The sequence below is a fragment of the Equus asinus genome, chromosome 24 (genome assembly GCF_041296235.1).
Source record: "Equus asinus isolate D_3611 breed Donkey chromosome 24, EquAss-T2T_v2, whole genome shotgun sequence".
NCBI classification, from domain to species: domain Eukaryota; kingdom Metazoa; phylum Chordata; class Mammalia; order Perissodactyla; family Equidae; genus Equus; species Equus asinus.
Genome location: NC_091813.1, coordinates 64,370,224 through 64,388,681, shown reverse-complemented (window position 1 = coordinate 64,388,681; position 18,458 = coordinate 64,370,224). Strand labels below are relative to the sequence as shown.

At 38.6% G+C, this 18,458-nt stretch overlaps 1 protein-coding gene across 2 annotated transcripts in view; it reads left to right on the top strand.

The window, feature by feature from the left end:
• The window catches only part of MOXD1 (monooxygenase DBH like 1), an 82,290-nt gene extending 69,053 nt beyond the window's left edge, over positions 1 to 13,237 (top strand). For both annotated transcript variants that reach the window (XM_070496393.1, XM_014828894.3), the window contains 3 exons: positions 824 to 966; positions 11,314 to 11,482; positions 11,957 to 13,237. In XM_070496393.1, the coding sequence (XP_070352494.1) occupies positions 824 to 966; positions 11,314 to 11,482; positions 11,957 to 12,127 (483 nt within the window). In that variant the 3' untranslated portion in view covers positions 12,128 to 13,237. The remainder of the gene's footprint in view (positions 1 to 823; positions 967 to 11,313; positions 11,483 to 11,956) is intronic.
• Positions 13,238 to 18,458: the final 5,221 nt, after the last annotated feature.

The following is an 18,458-nucleotide window of genomic DNA, read 5'->3' as shown; positions in this document are numbered from 1 at the left end:
TCTCTGTTCTTTGGATCGGAAAATTTCTACTGATCTATCTTCAAATTCACTGATTCTTTCCTTTGCTGTCTCAAATCTGCTGTTGAGCTCATCCTGTGAATTTTTAATCCAGTTATGGTAGCTTTCAGCTCTACAATTTCTATTTGCTTCTCTCTTATGTTGTCTTTTCTCTGATGTCATTCTCTGTTTGTTCACTCATTTTAGCGTATTTGCTTTTAATTACTTTACCATCTTTCTTTAACTTTTTAAACATATTTATATTTGCTTTTAAGTCTTTGCTAAATCCAGCATCTGTATCCTCTCACAATTAGTTTCTACTGACTAACTTTTTTTCTCTGAGTACAGATGACAGTTTCCTGTTTCTTTTCATGTTTAATAACTTTTGGTTGAAAATTGGACATTATAGATAATATGTTGTAGCAACTCTATATTCTGTTCTTCTGAGGATCTTTGATCTTTTTAGATTTTAGTAGATAATTTACTACTGAGATTCAAAATGTGAAATCTGTCTCTTCTGTGGTGTGTAGCTGCTGATGTTTATAGACATGACAACAAGATTATAGAAAATTCAGTGCAATCAGGCAAAGATTCCGCCAGACTGACTGACTGGTATCTATCATGTTAACCAAACCTCCCTATAATTCTCTGAAATGTTCACTGTGGTGGAAAGTTTGTGTCACATAAACAGACCTTAAAGGAGATTATTAGGTTATTTAAGAGAGGCAACTTTTAAAGAGATAGAAATAATTCTTTTAATTTTTAAATATGTCGATACCTTTTTAAAGACCAAATTATGCTTTACTAAAAAAATGTCTATTTTCAGGGAGGATTAAGCACCAGGAATGAAATGTGTCTCTCGTATCTTCTTTATTACCCAAGAATTAATCTTACTCGATGTGCAAGTATTCCAGACATTATGGAGCAGCTTCAGTTCATCGGTGTTAAGGAGATCTACAGGCCGGTCACGTAAGTAGGAAATGGATTTCTTGGTGGGGGTAACGGACTTCAGGGAAGGATGGCTTTATTTTCATACTGGATTCATCACCATGTTATGGAATTCCTGTATGTGCTATTCTATTTGATTCTTTTCAACTGGGAGACCAGATTAGCTTCTTGGTTGCTATCTTCAGGGTCCCCAAGACTACCCCCAGGTTCAGTGATTTTCTAGGAGGACCTAAAGGATTCAGTGTATAGTTGTACTCATGACTAATATTTATTACAGTGAAAGAATATAAAGAAACAACAGAAGGAGTAGGCACGTGGGACAAAGTCCAGAGGAAACCAGGGGTGAGTGTCCAGGAGACCCTCTCCCAGTGGACTTGCTCACAATGTGCTCAATTCCACCAGCATCAGATTATGATAACATGTATGAAATGTTGTCAACTGGAGAAGCTCATGAGAGACTCAGTGTCCAGAGTTTTTATTGGGGGCTGGTCACATAGGTGCCCTCTGCTTAGCAAGTACCAAAATTCCAGACTCCAGAAGGAAAGCAGGTGTTCAACATAAACAGCATCATTTGTACAAACAGTGTAGGCAGCATGAGTCACCTGTATCATTTAGAGGAAGCTTTATATCAGGAAATTGTCGGCTGTTTTAAGTTTGCCGATGTCAGCCAAAGGTTGGCCATCCAAGCAGGCATTTCTTTCTTTCTTTTTTTTTTTTTTGCTGAGCAAGATTCACCCTGAGCTAACATCTGCTGCCAGTCTTGCACTTTTTGTATGTGAACCACTGTCTCAGCATGGCCACTGATAGACAGGTGGTGTAGGTCTGCACCTCAGAACCAAATCCAGGTTGCTGAAGTGGAGCACCCCAAACTTAACCACTAGGCCACTGGGGCTGGTCCGCAAGCAGGCATTTCTAAGGTTGGCAGTCTCAGGCCTGCTATGTTAACTCTTTCTGCATAAGTGCATATCACAGAAACTACTTAAGGTAAAATAATAAACAAAATACATATTATTTTTGCCCTCTTGAGGTTATGTTCTAGAGTGAGGGAGCGGTAATAAACAAATAAACAATATAAATATAAAATTTCAGGTATTAGTGGATGTTATGAAAATAATTGAGACAGTGGAGGAAGTGTGTAGCTGTTGTCAGTAGGGTGGTGGAAGCCTTTGGGGGGGGTCTCAATCTGTCCAGGCTACTATAACGTAAATGCCATAGACGGTGTTGCTCATACACGATGGAAATTTATTTCTCCCAGTTCCGGAGGCTGGGAAGTCTTAAGATCGAGGCGCTGGCAGATTCTGTGTCTAGTGAGGACCCTCGTAGACAGCTGTCTTCTCAAAGTAACCTCATGGCAGAAGGGGCAAGGGAGCTTTCTCAAGCTGCATTTATAAGAGCACTAATCTCATTCGTGAGGACTCTGCCCTCATGACCTAATCACCTCCCAAAGGTCCTACCTCCTAATAACATTGCCTTAGGGGTTAGGATTTTAACATATGAATTTTGGGGGGACACAAACATTCAATCCACGGCAGGAGGTGATGTTTGAGCAGAGACCTCAGTGATGAGGAACTAGCCATGGGAAGATGTGCAAGTGTCCTCTCTGCAGAGAGGAGAGCCAGCGTAAGGACCAATGGTGGGTATGAAGAAGCTGAGTTTGGCTGGAACAGAATGAAATGTGGTAGAGAATAGGTGAGGAGGTCTGACAGCAAGTGGGACCAGATCATGGAGGACTTCACAGGCAACATAAGGACTTTGGGTTTTACATGCAATGAGAAGCCATTGTAGGGTATAAACAAATATAAAAAATTGACTCTAGGAGGACAATAATTCCAACCAGGAGACTATTGTGACTGTCCAGTTGAGAGGTGAGGGTATTTGGGACCAGAGTGGTGGCAGTAGAGTTGATGAGATGGTTACGTTCAGGTGACCTTTTGAAGGTAGCACCACTGGATGTGTTGACTGATCGGGTCTCGGGAAGATGGCGGGGGAAAGAGGGGAGGAAGGGGATCTGAGGAGGTGCGAATGGCGTGGGAGCACCTTGGAAGAAGAAATTGAAGATCTGTTTTGGATATACTAAGGATGATGGAGAGAAAAGGATTTTATCCACTCTTAGTAACACCACAGAGTAGAATTAAGGTGACTGGTGGAAATTTTGGAGCATATATTTTGTTTTACTATAAGGAAGAATTTTCTAATGATTAGGGCTTTTCAAAATGAAAGAGACACGTAATTAGGCAAAAGATACACGTAGATTTTTGAGGTGTATTTAAGGAGAGGGTAAAGGACACAGTGAGGATGTGGTGAAATGCAGATGCTGAAGGAGAATGGGATTATGGTCTACTTTTTGTTCCAAAATATTACAGAGATTATAAATTGTGAACTAGGAACACTGTTCTTTTTAAATTGAACTTAGTCTTTGTAGATATGTTCCACTGAGTTCCTACCAAGAGAACCCAGTGTCCCACAGAGCAGGAATCTGTATCTACTAAAATACGAAGAACAAAATGCAAATTTTATTTGCAAATTAGTTTGTAGTTTATGAAGCATTTTCTCCTGCATAATTTCATTTAATTTATTTCTGCACCATTCTATAGGTAGAGCAGGAATTTTTTTTTTTTTTTTTTTTTTTAGATTTTTTTTTATTTTTTCCTTTTTCTCCCCAAAGCCCCCTGGTACATAGTTGTATATTCTTTGTTGTGGGTCCCTCTAGTTGTGGCATGTGGGACGCCGCCTCAGCGTGGCCCGACGAGCAGTGCCATGTCCGCGCCCAGGACTCGAACCAACGAAACACTGGGCCGCCTGCAGCGGAGCGCGCGAACTTAACCACTTGGCCACGGGGCCAGCCCCCTAGAGCAGGAATTTTAATCCCGGTTCTGTAGAGGAGGAAATGGAGACAGAGAGGTTAAGACACTGTTCAACATCATATCGTACCGAATAAATGGGGAGCTAGGGTTTGTACTGTGGTCTCTTTTTAGTCAAAATAAATAATTACATATGCCAACAAATAAATAAAACATTAATAAAAATCAAAAGAGTGCGTAAAATGTCATTCTAAAAACACAAGGCTTCGGTCTTTTTTTTTGTTTAAAATATAAATATTATATTGTTCCTTGCTAAGACTTAAATGACCTTTTTTCCTTTAGCATATTTTTTGCATATTGACTAGAAACTTTTCCTAATCAAGGGTTAATCTGAGAGAATGTTGAAAACAAATGGGTGTTCAAAGCTGTGTGTTTACAAGATGATGATTCGAAATGCATTCTATGGCCCAGTTATTTCCTTTTGTGTTTAACTTGTGTGAAGCTTCCGAAAATGCTCAGCTCCCTCGTCCCAAAGAGCTCTGTCACTGTCCACACCTTTGGTCTCCCCCAGGAAATATCGAAGTTGGGTTTTTCATCACTTAGAAAGATGAGGAGAAATGCTTCAGAACAAGGTCAGTTTTGAGATGTCATTGCCCTCGTAAAACCATTTAACTACGTGGCTAAATATATTTCTTCTTCAAAAATACCAGTAAAAAAGAGCCTCTGTTCTAAAATACATGTTTGGGCTTTAAATCAGACTTTCAAGACTAGCTCATCATCACAGTGACACAAATGTTACTGAAAGCCAAACCAGCAAGGTACTGGCGAAAAGATCAGAAAGAGAGAAATGGTTTGGGTGTTTTTCTGTTTTGCTTAAAGGATTATTGCTAATTTGGATTCAGGATACAGTACTAGAAAGGAATATCATATAACATATAACCCCAAATCTCCTATTCTCTGTGTTTAATATACTGATTAGTTAGATGCTCCATTTTATTTTAAACATTCTGTAGCAATCCTAGGATTAGAAGATAAGCTGCTAGAAAAATAGAGACAACTACATCCTGTGTCAGGATTTGTCTGTTTTGGGAGATGAAGTTTTTCTCTGCCTCCTACAGATCTGGCAAGGCTTAAGGAAAAACAACAAACTCACACAGATCAGATAACAGACTAGATAATGAGTTTAGATAAATTTTGTATTCTGTGCCGCACCACACATCACCCCTGTCTGTGCAGTTCCAGTGAGGTCTGTGTGATGGAAAGTTCCTGTGTTATTTGTTCTATTTCTAAAAAAGAAACAAGAGAAGTGTTTCTATAATTTTTTTTTTTGCAGGAAAAATCACTTTATAATGTGTAAAATTCACGCATACTTTTTATAAAGAATTTAGGTAATACAGAAAAAAGTTTCAAAAAGAAGACAAAAGCAGTCACGTCAAATTCTGTTACAAATAAACAATACTAACATTATTTGGGTGTTATTACAGACACTTTCTATGTAGGCGTTGATATAAACATGAATTAATTATTGTTATAAAGGTTATAATTTGCTCACTGTTTTAAACAAAACATTAGACTTTAATTTTGTTTTATCAGAAGGAAAAGAAACTAAACTAAAACAGAACAATGGTTGAACTTCAAATAAATGCTGCCCTGTTGTTTTTAACCACAAAAGACAATTGTTTTATTTATTTATCTATTTATTTTATTTTTTGGGGAAAACTAGCCCTGAGCTAACATCTGCTGGCAATCTTCCTCTTTTTTGCTGAGGAAGACTGGCCCTGAGCTAACATCCATGCCCATCTTCCTCTACTTTCTATGTGGGACGGCTGCCACAGCATGGCTTGACATGCAGTGCATAGGTCCACACCCAGGATCCAAACCGGTGAACCCCGGGCCAATGAAGCAGAACGTGTGAACTTAACCGCTGTGCCACTGGGCTGGCCTGGAGATAATTGTTTTCTAAAGGGCCTCTTGAAGGTTGAGAAAATAGATCGTAAAAGACATTAAGATGTTGTACTCTTTTAAATACGTCTGCATTTTAGATCATAAAAGACGAGGACATTCATACTTTCACATTTTCTCCCACCTCCCTTTTCCATACCTCCAAATAGTTACTATTTATAATTTTTGTACTTTCAAGATGTTTAATTTTTACATTTAATTCTTAAACCTAATTCCCACAATATTTAATGCAACTTTTCTATTTAAATAGATTCAGTGGCAACTCCAATCTCTATATGATTTCTACAGTTCTGATTCATCAGAATTTTATGTTTAAGTTGTGTAATCGGGAATGGCTTCCAAGTACTTTATGCCCTGAATTCTTTTATGTTTGAGAATTTCTGCATTTATATTTGGACCACGTTTGGCTAGATGTAATATTTTGGGGTCATAACATTTTTTCTCCCTTCGGAGATCTCTGTGGTTGGGTGGGAGCATTCTTCCTCTACCTGTGGAATTCGTAAGTTATGTTAAACGTGTTTCAGTGTTGAGCATCTGAATCAAATTTCCCTGGAACACAGTGTCCTTTCAGTCCGTATATGCACTTCTTTTTTTCATTTCAGGAAAATTTTCTAATGTTATAGCTACAAGCTTTTTTCTATTCTATTCGAGATTTTTCTCAAGCATTTTCTCTTATAATTTTTCAGGAGTGCTTTTCTGCTTCTTGCTTTTTCTAATTTATTTGGTGCTAAATTTGTTTTGTCTTAAATTTATTTCCTTGATCTGCTATCTCCCTTCTCATCGCATTCTGTTGTTTTATCATCTCGTATCTGAGCTCTTGTTCCATTAAATTCATGTTCTTATGAAATAAATTTTAGCGTAAACACGTGTGGGAATTCTCTCCAATATAATTGGTTTATATTTTCTTCTGGAGTCAGCTGTTTGTGTCTCTTTACATGAAATATGATATAATTTCCTTTTTGCCCTCTGCTTGCATGGTTATTACATCATTTCTCAGTTATGCCGAGCCAGTTCTGAAACACCCCCTCTTTGCTCTTATAAAATGTGGGTAGATTCTTAACGACCTTCTGAGCAAATCTGAGCGTAACTTTCTTTCTTTCCACACCACAGTTGAGGGTTGGTTGATATCTTTTACGTACATACTTTTCTACATTTTGAGGGTAAAGGGCTGTGGGTGTGGAGGGGGGACTGTTATTCCTTCCTCAGATTTTATTACAAGCCAATTTGAGGAAGTTTTCTAACTGGTAGGAGCTGATTCCCTTTCCATGGAGGAATGTCCCAGGCCTTCTAGCAGGCTGTCAGATGTTCTGTCAGGGAGACTCACCTTTACAGTGCGCTCCCGTATTCCTTTACATAGAGTGTCAGAGGATTAGGGTAGGAGCTTGTTACGTCAGATTTCCTGGCTTCCTTCTTTAACAATTAGAGTGTCAACTTTATGGCATCAGGTTGTGTCTTTTTTCGTCAGCTTGTTGATATCTTTTTATTTCTGTTTTATTCCTTATTTTTCAAAGTCAAATTGCCTGAGGTGAAACTTACCATAAAAGGCACCGATTGTAAGTATATTGTTAGAAGGTTTTCTCAGATGTGTACGCCTGTTTAACCCTATCACACAGGAGATATAACACATCTCCATCCCCCTAGACGTTCTCTTGTGCCTCTCTGAAGACAGTCCCACCTCCCACACAGAGCCCCAGGAAACTGAATCTGCTCGATGTCGCTATAGTAGTTTGCTCTTTTCTAGATTTTTATAAAAATGGAATCACATGGTATGTACTCTGTTGTGCCTGGCTTCTTTGACTGAGAATGTTTCTGAGGTTCATCATGCTGGTGTGTGTGTCAGCAGCCCCTTCCTTGTCATTGCTGAGTAGTATTCCCTTGGGTGGGAATTTGTCAGTTCACCAGTTGAGAGATATCTGGTTTGCTTCCAGTTTCTGGCTATCATGATGAAAGCTGCTACGAACATGATTGTGTTAGTCTTTGTGTGGACACTTGCTTTTAATTTCTGTGTTAATACCTAGTGGAATCACTGGATTGTTTACTAAGTTCATGTTTACTCCATGAGACTCTCAAAATGTCCTCCAGAATGGTGTACATTTTCACATTCTTACCAGTAACATCTAAGAGTTCCTGTTGCTTAACATTCTTCCCAATGTTTTGATTTTCAACGTTTTAAATTTTACCTATTTTCTTGTGTGTGTGGTGGTATCTTATTGTAGCTTTATTTTCCATTTCCCTTATGACTAATGACGTTGAGCCAGTTTTCACATGCTTATTAGTCATTTATACTTGTTCCTTTTGAGCCATCTGTTCAATGTTTGTCCATTGTTTAATTGGATTCCTTGTTTTCAGATTACTGAGTTGTATGAGTTCTTTATGATTTTTAAGAGTTCTTCATACTTTGGATATAAGTTCTTTGTCAGATATATGTTTGCAAATAATTTTTCCCAGTCTGTGACTTGATTTTCATTTTTTTAACTTATTTTTTGAAATCCATTTGATTATTTTCGGTTTGTTTTGTGCCTTTGAGATCCTGTGTAAGAAATCTTTACCCCCCCCCACCCAAGGTGTGAGCACTTTCTCCTGTTTTTTTTTTTTCTTCCCCCCGTAAAACGTTTACAGTTTTAGCTTTTGCATTTAGGTTAATGATCCATTTTGAGGAAATTTGTGTGTGTGGGAAGAGGTTGTTCAAAGACAATTTGATGAAAAAAACTACACTTTTCCTATTGAGTTACCCTGGAGTATTGGTTGAAAATCATTTGACCATATATTGACTATTTCCACACTCTGTATTCTGCTTCTTTGCTGTACGTATTTAGACTTACTATAATACCACACTTGGTTATTATGGGTTTATAGTAAGTCTTAAAATAAGAGCTTGTAAATCGCCAAACTTTGTCATTTTTTTCTATTCCCAAAATTATTTGGTATAGTCTAAGTTTACTGCATTTTCGAGTATATTTTTAAATCAACTTGTCAATTAGATTAAACTTTCAAGGGAAAATTACTCATCACTATTAAATCATATTAACATGATTAATTTTGATCAACTGCAGTGATGTATAAATAATACCCTTTTATTTGTGTATCTCAGTAGACATTTACAGCTTGCTCAAATGTGCAGAAATGTAACAGTTTTAATTTCTGTCATGTTCCTAATACTCCCAGGTCCCAGCCCCAGTGATAGCAGAAGAACTTACTGCTTCAAGGTTACCTCTTTCTGGTTGAAAGCTTAATCTTTGCAGGAAAAATGCCCAGGATAAGCATTCACTTTTCAAGGACTTCTCTTTCTGTCTTTTCCTTCTCTTTCCTCGGGGGGTGATTTGGAAGCGTGGTGCAGGATAGAAAGCTTACAGATGACACGTAGGAAGTTTGTTGGTGTGATGGTCTTACAGAGCAAGAGCCTGAACAAAGTTAGTGGGAACGGAAAGGAGACAATACTGAGACAAACCTCCACCTAAGAGAGCTGAGTGCCGCACCCCTGTTCACCCAGCCTCAGTCCTGCCGTCTCCCACATAGGAGCCATGGGGTTCGCCCTTTTCTCTATCCTTTTTCTGTGTATTTATGTTAACAAATGTGTTTACACCCCTTCTGTCACTTTATGCTGTGCCATCTCAATACATACTAGTTTACTTATTTATTCTAGCAGCAAAGCTTTTTAAGATTTCATCTATGTGCTGTACTACCCTTCTCACTCTCACCAGCAAGGCTGCAGGAAATTCAGAGGATTTAGGCCACCTCGGCGCCTTAGGAGAGATTCCAGTGCCACCTTGTGGCATTTTAGGTGGTTACACCCTGATGATTTCCCCCAGCATTTCCTTGGTTATAAAGGCGATTTTCTTTTTTCAAGATAGATAACTTATCTTTTTGAAAAGTAAATTTTATTTTTAATATTTGATTTAAAAAGTATTTTATATTTAATAAAACCTAACTGTAGCTTTTTAGTGTATTTCCAAGGGCATTGTATATAAATATAATAGGCCCTTCTCAAGTCAGATTTTTGTTTTACGCTAATTCTGGATTGTATCTCTATGAGTCTTCATGGCAAATTAAATTTTAAAATGCTATAGATGTTAGGTCATTCCTAGATATGTTTAATGCAGTGTGATGCTGATTCCTCTTTCTTTATGGTACTTAACTTTAAGGTCTCTGTGAAAGTAATGCATTTAAAACTCAAAGCAGATATGACTTTAAGTAAAGGAAAAAGGAAGTTAGGATGAAGAAGAGAAAGATCCTTATATATTGCCCACTGTTTTACTCATTGTCTCATTTATTAAGAGTATGGAGGAAATGATTTTAATTTAGACATTACAAATTTATCTTTGTAACTCTAAAAAATTATTAAAAGATGTTTAATATACTTAAAAAGATAATATTCAGTGTGTCTGAGTAGGTTATGTAAGAGAGAGAGTGAGTAATGACATAAATAAATGAAGAAATTGTGAAGATGGAATATCAAAAATGTAGATTCCTTGGCTGGAGGATAATTAGTTGATAATTACTGAAAATCAGTGAAACCTCTTCTTGAGGAGTCCAGGAAACAAATACCTGCTATTATTACCCATAATAATCTCCTGGAAGGTCCATAGATTTGTTCACGTAAATTTTTGTGATGTGACAACACTTAGACTTTTACTTTTTTCAGGAATCAATAATATAAAATTCATATTTAATGAAAGATGCCACCTGAAGTGTATCTTTTCAAGAAGGTCATGTCATTCTTCTGTGATTACTTTCCTTTTTTTTTTTTTAAAGATTGGCCCTGAGCTAACATCTGTTGCCAAGCTTCCTTTTTTTTTCCCTCCTTCTCCCCAAAGCCCCCCAGTACATAGTTGTGTATTTTAGTTGTGGGTCCTTCTAGTTGTGGCATATGGGATGCCGCCTCAGCATGGCCTAATGAGCAGTGCCATGTCCGCGCCCAGGATCCGAACAAGGGAAACCCTGGGCCACCGAAGTGGAGCGTGCGAACTTAACCACTCGGCCCGGGGCCAGCCCCTCTTCTTTCTTTCTTGGACGTTTAACATGTGTATTTTTCCAGCCATAAGTGGAAGCAGAGTTTATCTTCTACAGAGTGTTGTTCCTCAGTCAAATTTTAAAAACACTGGTTCAATTTCAAATCTTGTGTATTTATTGTCACTTAGCCAAGTGACATACAAAACAGGGCAGCCAGCAGGAGTCAGACTTTTCAACAGCACGGAATTGAAATTTCCATCTCTCTTCTTTTAAGAACATGAGCATTTCTTTATTACACCATTAGCATTACGCCCTTGAGACCTGCATGCTTAACCATTTGCATTGTAACTAGAGCCAAAACAAATAAGGGAGGAATTGTGAGGCTCTGGGGGAGCTTTCTGAGCAAAATTATGTGTCTGAAAGGAATACCCATCTGGTACTAAAACAAGGAATTTGATTTTTTAAAAAGACTCATTATTTGGCATATATTTCTCCCAGTAATTGCTGATGAGTTCATCAGTGCTCTGCGTTACGTTATCTATGTGTGTAAAAATGAACGCATACGAGGTCTCTTTTAGAAAGTTGCAAAGTAATGGAAACATGTGATGCTTTTGTTCTGAATATGAGTAATTGTGGTGGTTTATTTTAAATTCAGGACCTGGCCTTTCATTATCAAAAGCCCCAAGCAGTATAGAAACCTTTCTTTCATGGATGCAATGAATAAGTTTAAATGGACTAAAAAGGAAGGTCTCTCCTTCAATAAGCTGGTCCTTAGCCTGCCGGTGAACGTGAGATGCTCCAAGACGGACAACGCGGAGTGGTCGGTAAGCCCCACTTTGTTTTCATTTTCTGGGAAACCAGGTGTCACCATTTACCTGAATCCACAACAGGTAAAATCTAAGGAACAGACCAATATCCATAAATCTAACGGCCCAGTTGTCTTTTGGTATATCTGATAATTTATTTGTTCAGTAATTACTTGGGTTGACTGAAAACTCCTGATTCCACTCCCTTTGAAGAGGGGAATTTATTCTAAAACCAGAGTTGGGATGAAGCAGGAACAGGATGAAGTGAGAACTTCAGAAAGCGACAGAGCCTGTCTCTATCTCTTCTTCTCAAAGATGTGTCTGGCCCTCTTCTCCACCTCCCTGGGAGTCCCTAAGGCTCTGCCTCCTGACCTTTGACCACCTCAGCAGCCTCCCACCCCACCCCCCAGCCTTTGACCCCTGCAGAAGTGCAGTGGCTGAGCAAGCTTGGCTGCCGTCCTGCTCTGAAATCACCTGCTCTTTCATTTTCAGATTCAAGGGATGACAGCGTTGCCTCCAGACATAGAAAGACCCTACAAAGCAGAGCCTTTGGTGTGTGGCACCTCTCGGTCCTCTTCTCTGCGCAGAAATGTCTCTCTCAAGCTCCTTGTGGGCCTCACGGCCCTCGGCAGCACGCCCAGCAGCTGGCGCTGGTGGTCGTAATTCTGCTGTGCTGGTGACAGTGTTTTGTGTGATCTCACCTGTCACTTACCCTGCGGGTTAGAGACACTTAGCTCCTGAAGAGAGAGTGTGAAGAGCGTGGAGACCTGCCCTTCATACATTCCCGTCCGCCCCTCCTCCCTCTTTCCCAGGTCGCCTGAGGGATGTCAGTCGGGTTCTCTCCTTTTCCTCAGAAATGTCTGATAGCACATGTCGATGGCAGGTAAAGCAAAACTGGCCTGACTTTAAAGAACCTTTTTCAAAAAACTGGACAACGTGGAAGTAAAAGAATTCTTTATTTCCTTCTGTATTCCATTTTATTTAAATACTCATTGTTGCTAATTTACTTTTTAATTTTTGATTTGGTTTTCTATATTCCTTTAAAAAATGCCTTCATCTTAAAAATATAAGGAAGGAAGTACCCTCCATTCCAGGTTTCTTCCTTTCCTCATTCCTTGGGTGCGACTTCCCACGCGTGACCATGGTCCTTCCTGCCTTTCACTGTTATCTGTTCCGTCCTTTCTGTAAATTACCATGGGCCCCTTCCCGCGATGCTTTTCAACCATGCCCATTCGAATCTCCTCGTTTATCTGAGTCTGTGGGTACCACCAAACTACCTGGAACCCATCTCAAAATACTTTCTTTTCTTGTCTGCTCAGCACTGGCCAGGTGAGTTTTTTCTTGAGCTCTGTCATTTTCTGAAAAGAAGGAAGCCATGGGAAACAGACATGGCATATAACTGATTGTGAGCTGAGGAGAAAATGTAGCTGGCTGCCTACTCTGTGCTGTGAGGGGTCCTTGATGAGGTTCCAGGTCAGAGGCCAGACCGTGTGAGCCAGCCCAGGAGGGTGTGGGTCCACGCAGTACGCAGCTCCCTGCCGTGCTGGGTGCCCATGCTGCGGACTGGCTCAATTTGAGTCACAGTTGCTATTGTAGATTTATTTTTATATTAGTTAATGAACTAACTTTCCATAATAAAATTGTCACCGATTGAAAAGCTCATCACTTCTTTGGTTCTTTATGTATAGTTCAACCAAATCTTGTTTTGTGTCCTTTCTTCATTTCTTAGGCTGAATTTGTTTGGATCATATTAATAAACTAAATAAAATTAAATTTTTGTGTGGTATCTTGTACCCTCCGTGAGAGAAGAAAATGATTGAGTACTGATGTTTCCAGTCAAATTAATAAAGAATGTTGCATTTTTCTATTCTATTTTTAAGGCCTTTCTCCCCAGCAAACAATGTCTTCAACACAAACTACATTGTCTTTTAAATAAATATTGTGTTTTGGAGTGGTTCCTTCTTCATTCTCAGGATTTGTCCATTTAATGAAATGTTTGTAATATTTATGAGGCATATTTTATAGTTAACTTTACTTATTTTTTATTTCCTAAGTGCTGTATCAGATTCTGTGACTTTCTATCCAAATATTTGTATAAGAAATATGATAATCCCAACACTTCCTATTTGAAATTTCCTGTTGATTTTGACTTGAGAATTTCTGAATCTGAGATGTCAAAGTAAAGTGATTTTGGGGGGCAATTATGTAATATTATATTTGTTTCAATTGTTCTTGGTAAGGAAAGAACCTTACCCAGTACCAGCTAGAAAAGGATGCACAGCTTTTGGAAGCCTGCATTTTTGTAGCCAGGGGACTCTACTTTTCCAGTTGATGTTTCTAAGAATAAAGCTGACATTCTTCCTCTCCTAGGAATTCTCATAAATATATAATTTCGAGGCATTGACTCTTTACTGGAAATTATGATAGGTTATCTGTTGAAAATTTGTCAGGATTCTGACTATATTCTCAGTTAGTTTGCATTGAACAAGATCTTCCAGAATAGCCCAGGCTTTCCTTTGCTGCCCTGGATCAAGTTGCACTCCCTATTTCCTAGGCTGTCAGAAAGGAGCACCTGAGAGCGAGGGAGCATGGGGTCTTCATGTACAGTTGTCCCTGGTTTGATCCTTAATGCAGGAGGGTGGGAGAGACACATGTGATGAAACCAGTATTCATCAAGGCCGTGTGAGGTTCAGGGTATCTTGGGTGATCATCTTCTCTGGAGGGGTCTCAGGCAGGATTAAGGTGGTCCTGGCAGTGATAAGAGTGATGCAGTCAACAGAGGCAGACGTATTAAAGCTTTGAACCGTATCTTAACGGCTGTGGAGGACAATGATGAGCGGCAAACAGGAGGACAGGTGGAAGCAGTACATAAGTGCACTGAACAATTTGCTCAACCAAACTCTTATTGTTGGACATACGGGCCATTTCTAGTTTTTCAATATGATAAACAGTGCTGTGATCAACAGTCTTATAGTTAAAACTTTGTCATATTTATAAGTATTACCTTATAATGTTACTGAAAGTGGAATTACAGAATTAATAATTGTCTGGTTTTGAGAATTTTGAATTAATAATTATAAATTTTTGAGAATTTTGATGAATGTTGCCAGATGTCTTCAATTTATTGTTCAAACTATTCTCAAACTGTTCGGAAAAGTATTCTATCTATTTATCTATGATCTATCTGTCTGTCTACAGAGAGAGAATGATAATTCAAATATGGTGAAATAATAATTGAGGACTTTGGGTGAAAGGTATAAGGGGTTTTTTTTTTTACACTATTCTTACAACTTTTTAAGTTTAAGTTGTTTCAGAGTAAAAAGTTATAAATGCAAATGAAACAATGAAGGATCCACCTAACAGTAGAGTGATCTTTCTTCCCCAGACAGTCTCCACCGTTTTGGGGTGGCAAAGAGAGAAGCTGGATGGCAATTACTCCTTAGATGCTGATGGGAAAGGGGCGGGATGGCTGGCAGTTCTGACGAAAGATGGGGTATCTTCCCCCTTTGGAGGTCCCGAACAAACAAAAGGCTTGAAGAATCCAGGGAGTAAGGAAGGATCCCCAAAACAAGACAGGAGGAGATCTTGGAACTGAGAATCATTAAAAATATATATATAAATAATTTATTTTGTGTATTTCCCTCTGATTATAAATTAAATGTGTAGTAATACCTATACACTGAAGAAAATTTATAAAATATGGTAACTTCAAACAAAATAAATAACAAACTCTGTTAATCTGATTACCTAGAGAATACCACTTTTAACCTTTTGGTGCATATGCTTCAGGTCTATGAAAGTATATATTTGTGTGAATCCATATCTAGGTGTTAGACATCACTAGTTTCTGAAACAAATTCCAAAATAGCAGAGGTTTAACACAATAAAGTTTATTTCATGCTCGTGTGATAGCTTCGTGTGTGTGGTTCATTTGGTGATGGGCTTTCCTTCTCAAGTTGATTCAGAGACCTAAGATCCTGTGGCTCCATCATCCCGAAAGCCTGAGAGTCCCTTGCATTCAGCCTGCTCATGGAGAAAGACCTGACCTAGAAGCGACATAAATCACGTCCACTTTCCCTCTGTTGTTTAAAATTAGTCACATGGCTTCACTAAAATGAAAAAGGGACTGGGAACGTAATGTCTGTTTCGGTAGCTGCCTCCCAATGACAACACCACAGAGGAGAAAATATCTATGCTCCAATATATATTTTTAGCAAAATTGACTTTTATCTGGTCCAGTGATTCCAAGTTTTTGAGTTTTACAAACAATTCTTATAGATGAAGAAAATGTGGTATACATACACAAGGTATTACTACTCAGCCATAAAAAATGAAATCATGCCATTTGAAACAACACGGATGGACCTTGAGTGTATTATGCTAAGAGAAATAAGTCAGACAAAGACAAATACTGTATGATCTCACTCATATGTGGAAGATAACACCAACAGCAACAAACAAACACATAGATACAGAGATTAGATTGGGGTTACCTGAAGGGAAAGGGGGAGAGGAGAGGGCGAAAGAGGTAAAAGGGCACATGTGTATGGTGATGGATAGTAATTAGTCTCTGGGTGGTGAATATGATGTAATCTGCACAGAAATCAAAATATAAAGATGTACTCTTGAAATTTATGTAATGTCATAAACCCACGTTACCTCAACGAAAAAAAAGTTAGACCAATATAGGGTTGTCAACTATATGTTTTGTCAAGTAGAGCACTAAGCAGAATAATAACTATTTACTTAACAAATTTTATTGCAAGCCTACTTGGAACCAGGCTCTGTACCACTGGGAGTGCTGGGTTTACACTTGTGACCAAACACAGATATTGTCTCTGCCATGACGGAGATTAGAGTCTTGCGATGAAGCTCATAGCTGAGTTAGCTAAAGTCTGCTATCACCAACATGTCATTTAAAACAGTGGACAGTGGAGGGATTCAGAATAAATGCCAGTCCTTCAATTTGAATACATTTATGAAAAGCCTATTCATCATCATGGACCATCACTTCTCCATAGACTATTTGGACCATGAACCTAGTTTATATCTTTTTGATCATCATAGCCTTAAAAGACCTTGACTGAAAGTTGTATCCAAATCCAGAAGAGTCAAACTGGTACTCCATGAGCAGAAAATGGTCAATTGAATAGACTCATGGCAGCATCCCTTATTCTCCTGGCCAGAGCTGTGTTCCATGGAAAATATAAAAAATCATGGAAAATCATTACAAACTTGAACAGGCTCACTGCAGAAATTCTCAGAGCCTTTAATATATGAATGTGCATTTGAAAATCCAAGAGAAGATATGTATTATGAAACATTTCCCAAACTCATTGACCGATGAACCACATTGCGGTGGAGCATTGTTCCCCAAGTAGCAAGCTTTGAGGCAGACAACTTTCCCAGCAGAGCATGTCTACGTTTCTGTAACAAGTTTTCCAGAGATTCCAAGCTTTTCACGGGCAGCTGCAAAACAGCCCAACAGACATAGATCTTCCACTTGGGCTCACTGGTCCATTCCTTATTTGCTGTTCTATTTTGCTGACACAGACTATTTTTTGTGTGTGTGTGAGGAAGATTGGCCCTGAGCTGACATATGTTGCCAACCTTCTTCTTTTTGCTTGAGGAGGATTGTCATTGAGCTAACATCTGTGTTAATCTTCCTGTTTTATGTTGGATGCCACCACAGCATGGCTCGACTAGTGGTGCTAGGTCCACACCCGGGATCTGAATCTGTGAACCCTGGTTTGCTAAAGCAGAGCGCACGAACCCAACCAATACGCTGCTGGGCTGGCTCCAAACACTATTTTTTAAAAAATTAATCTAGAGTTAGTACAATTTACAGAAAGCAAGGAAAAGTAAAGTAGCTTTTTTAAAAAAGAATATACTAAAATTAATTACATGGCACAAATAAGGTATTTGAGAAATATTGACAAGTAAGGCAATATATCTTTGGCAAGTTTCAGACCTAAAGACACAGACTAATGATGTGGAATTGATGTAATACAAAAAAAATTGGAAATTGAGGGGAATAATCTACAAATGTAGGATGCAAGCCTGAATTGAACAAATCTCCCCCTTAATATTTTTAAATAACTGCATTAAATATTGACAACCAAAATAATGCCATATATTTACATCATGTTTTGGAATTTGCAAGGTGCTTTTCACGATACTTCTCGTTTAATGTTTAAAACTGCTTTACAGGTGACTGTTTTCTGAAAAGCTACGTAGACAGCCCCTTGTACTGCAAGAATCACGGGAGATCTAAGTTTCAGTCAGTTTACAAACTACACGCACATAAACTAGACCCAAATTTACTTGGGCTTACCAAGCTTCAGTTTTCCCCATCGGTAAAGTAGGGATAATCGTTTCTGATCTTACAAAGTGGATCACGGATTAAATGTGATAATGAGGACACAGCGCCTGGCACAGTGAGCTGGGTCAGTGTTCGCTTTCCTGCTCCCCTTTGCAGGATCTCACATTTAAGATGTACGTTGCCTGGCAACCAATGCTGATGACTATTACGTCTGAGTGAAGGTGGCAATCAATCACACACAAGCCCTTGAATGACTGGCTACTTGTCATGTCTTATGTTCCTGAGGAGGAAAAACTGTATTGTGCTCTTTTATCTCCTCTTGGAAATAATCTGTTCTCATTGAAACTAACAATAGTTCAGAGTTCAAGTGAACCAATTCCCCTTTCTTGTCTTGTAGATGATTAGTTTTTTGTGTGACCAGCTTTAAAATTCTGCTCTACTTTTTGTTGCTTTGGGAGACTTTTTCTTCCATGTTTGATGCTGGTGTCTTCACCTCACCTTGAGAAACCATTCCATAAGTTGTCTTCTCTCATGAGGATATGTCTGTAAAAATGGGTTCTTCCAAGGAATCCTACTAAATATAATAATATTCTGTTAACCAAGAACAAGGAAGTAAGAGAAATAAAAGAGAGTGGGGTGGGAGAGTAGCTATATTCAGCGGGAAAGTGTTTC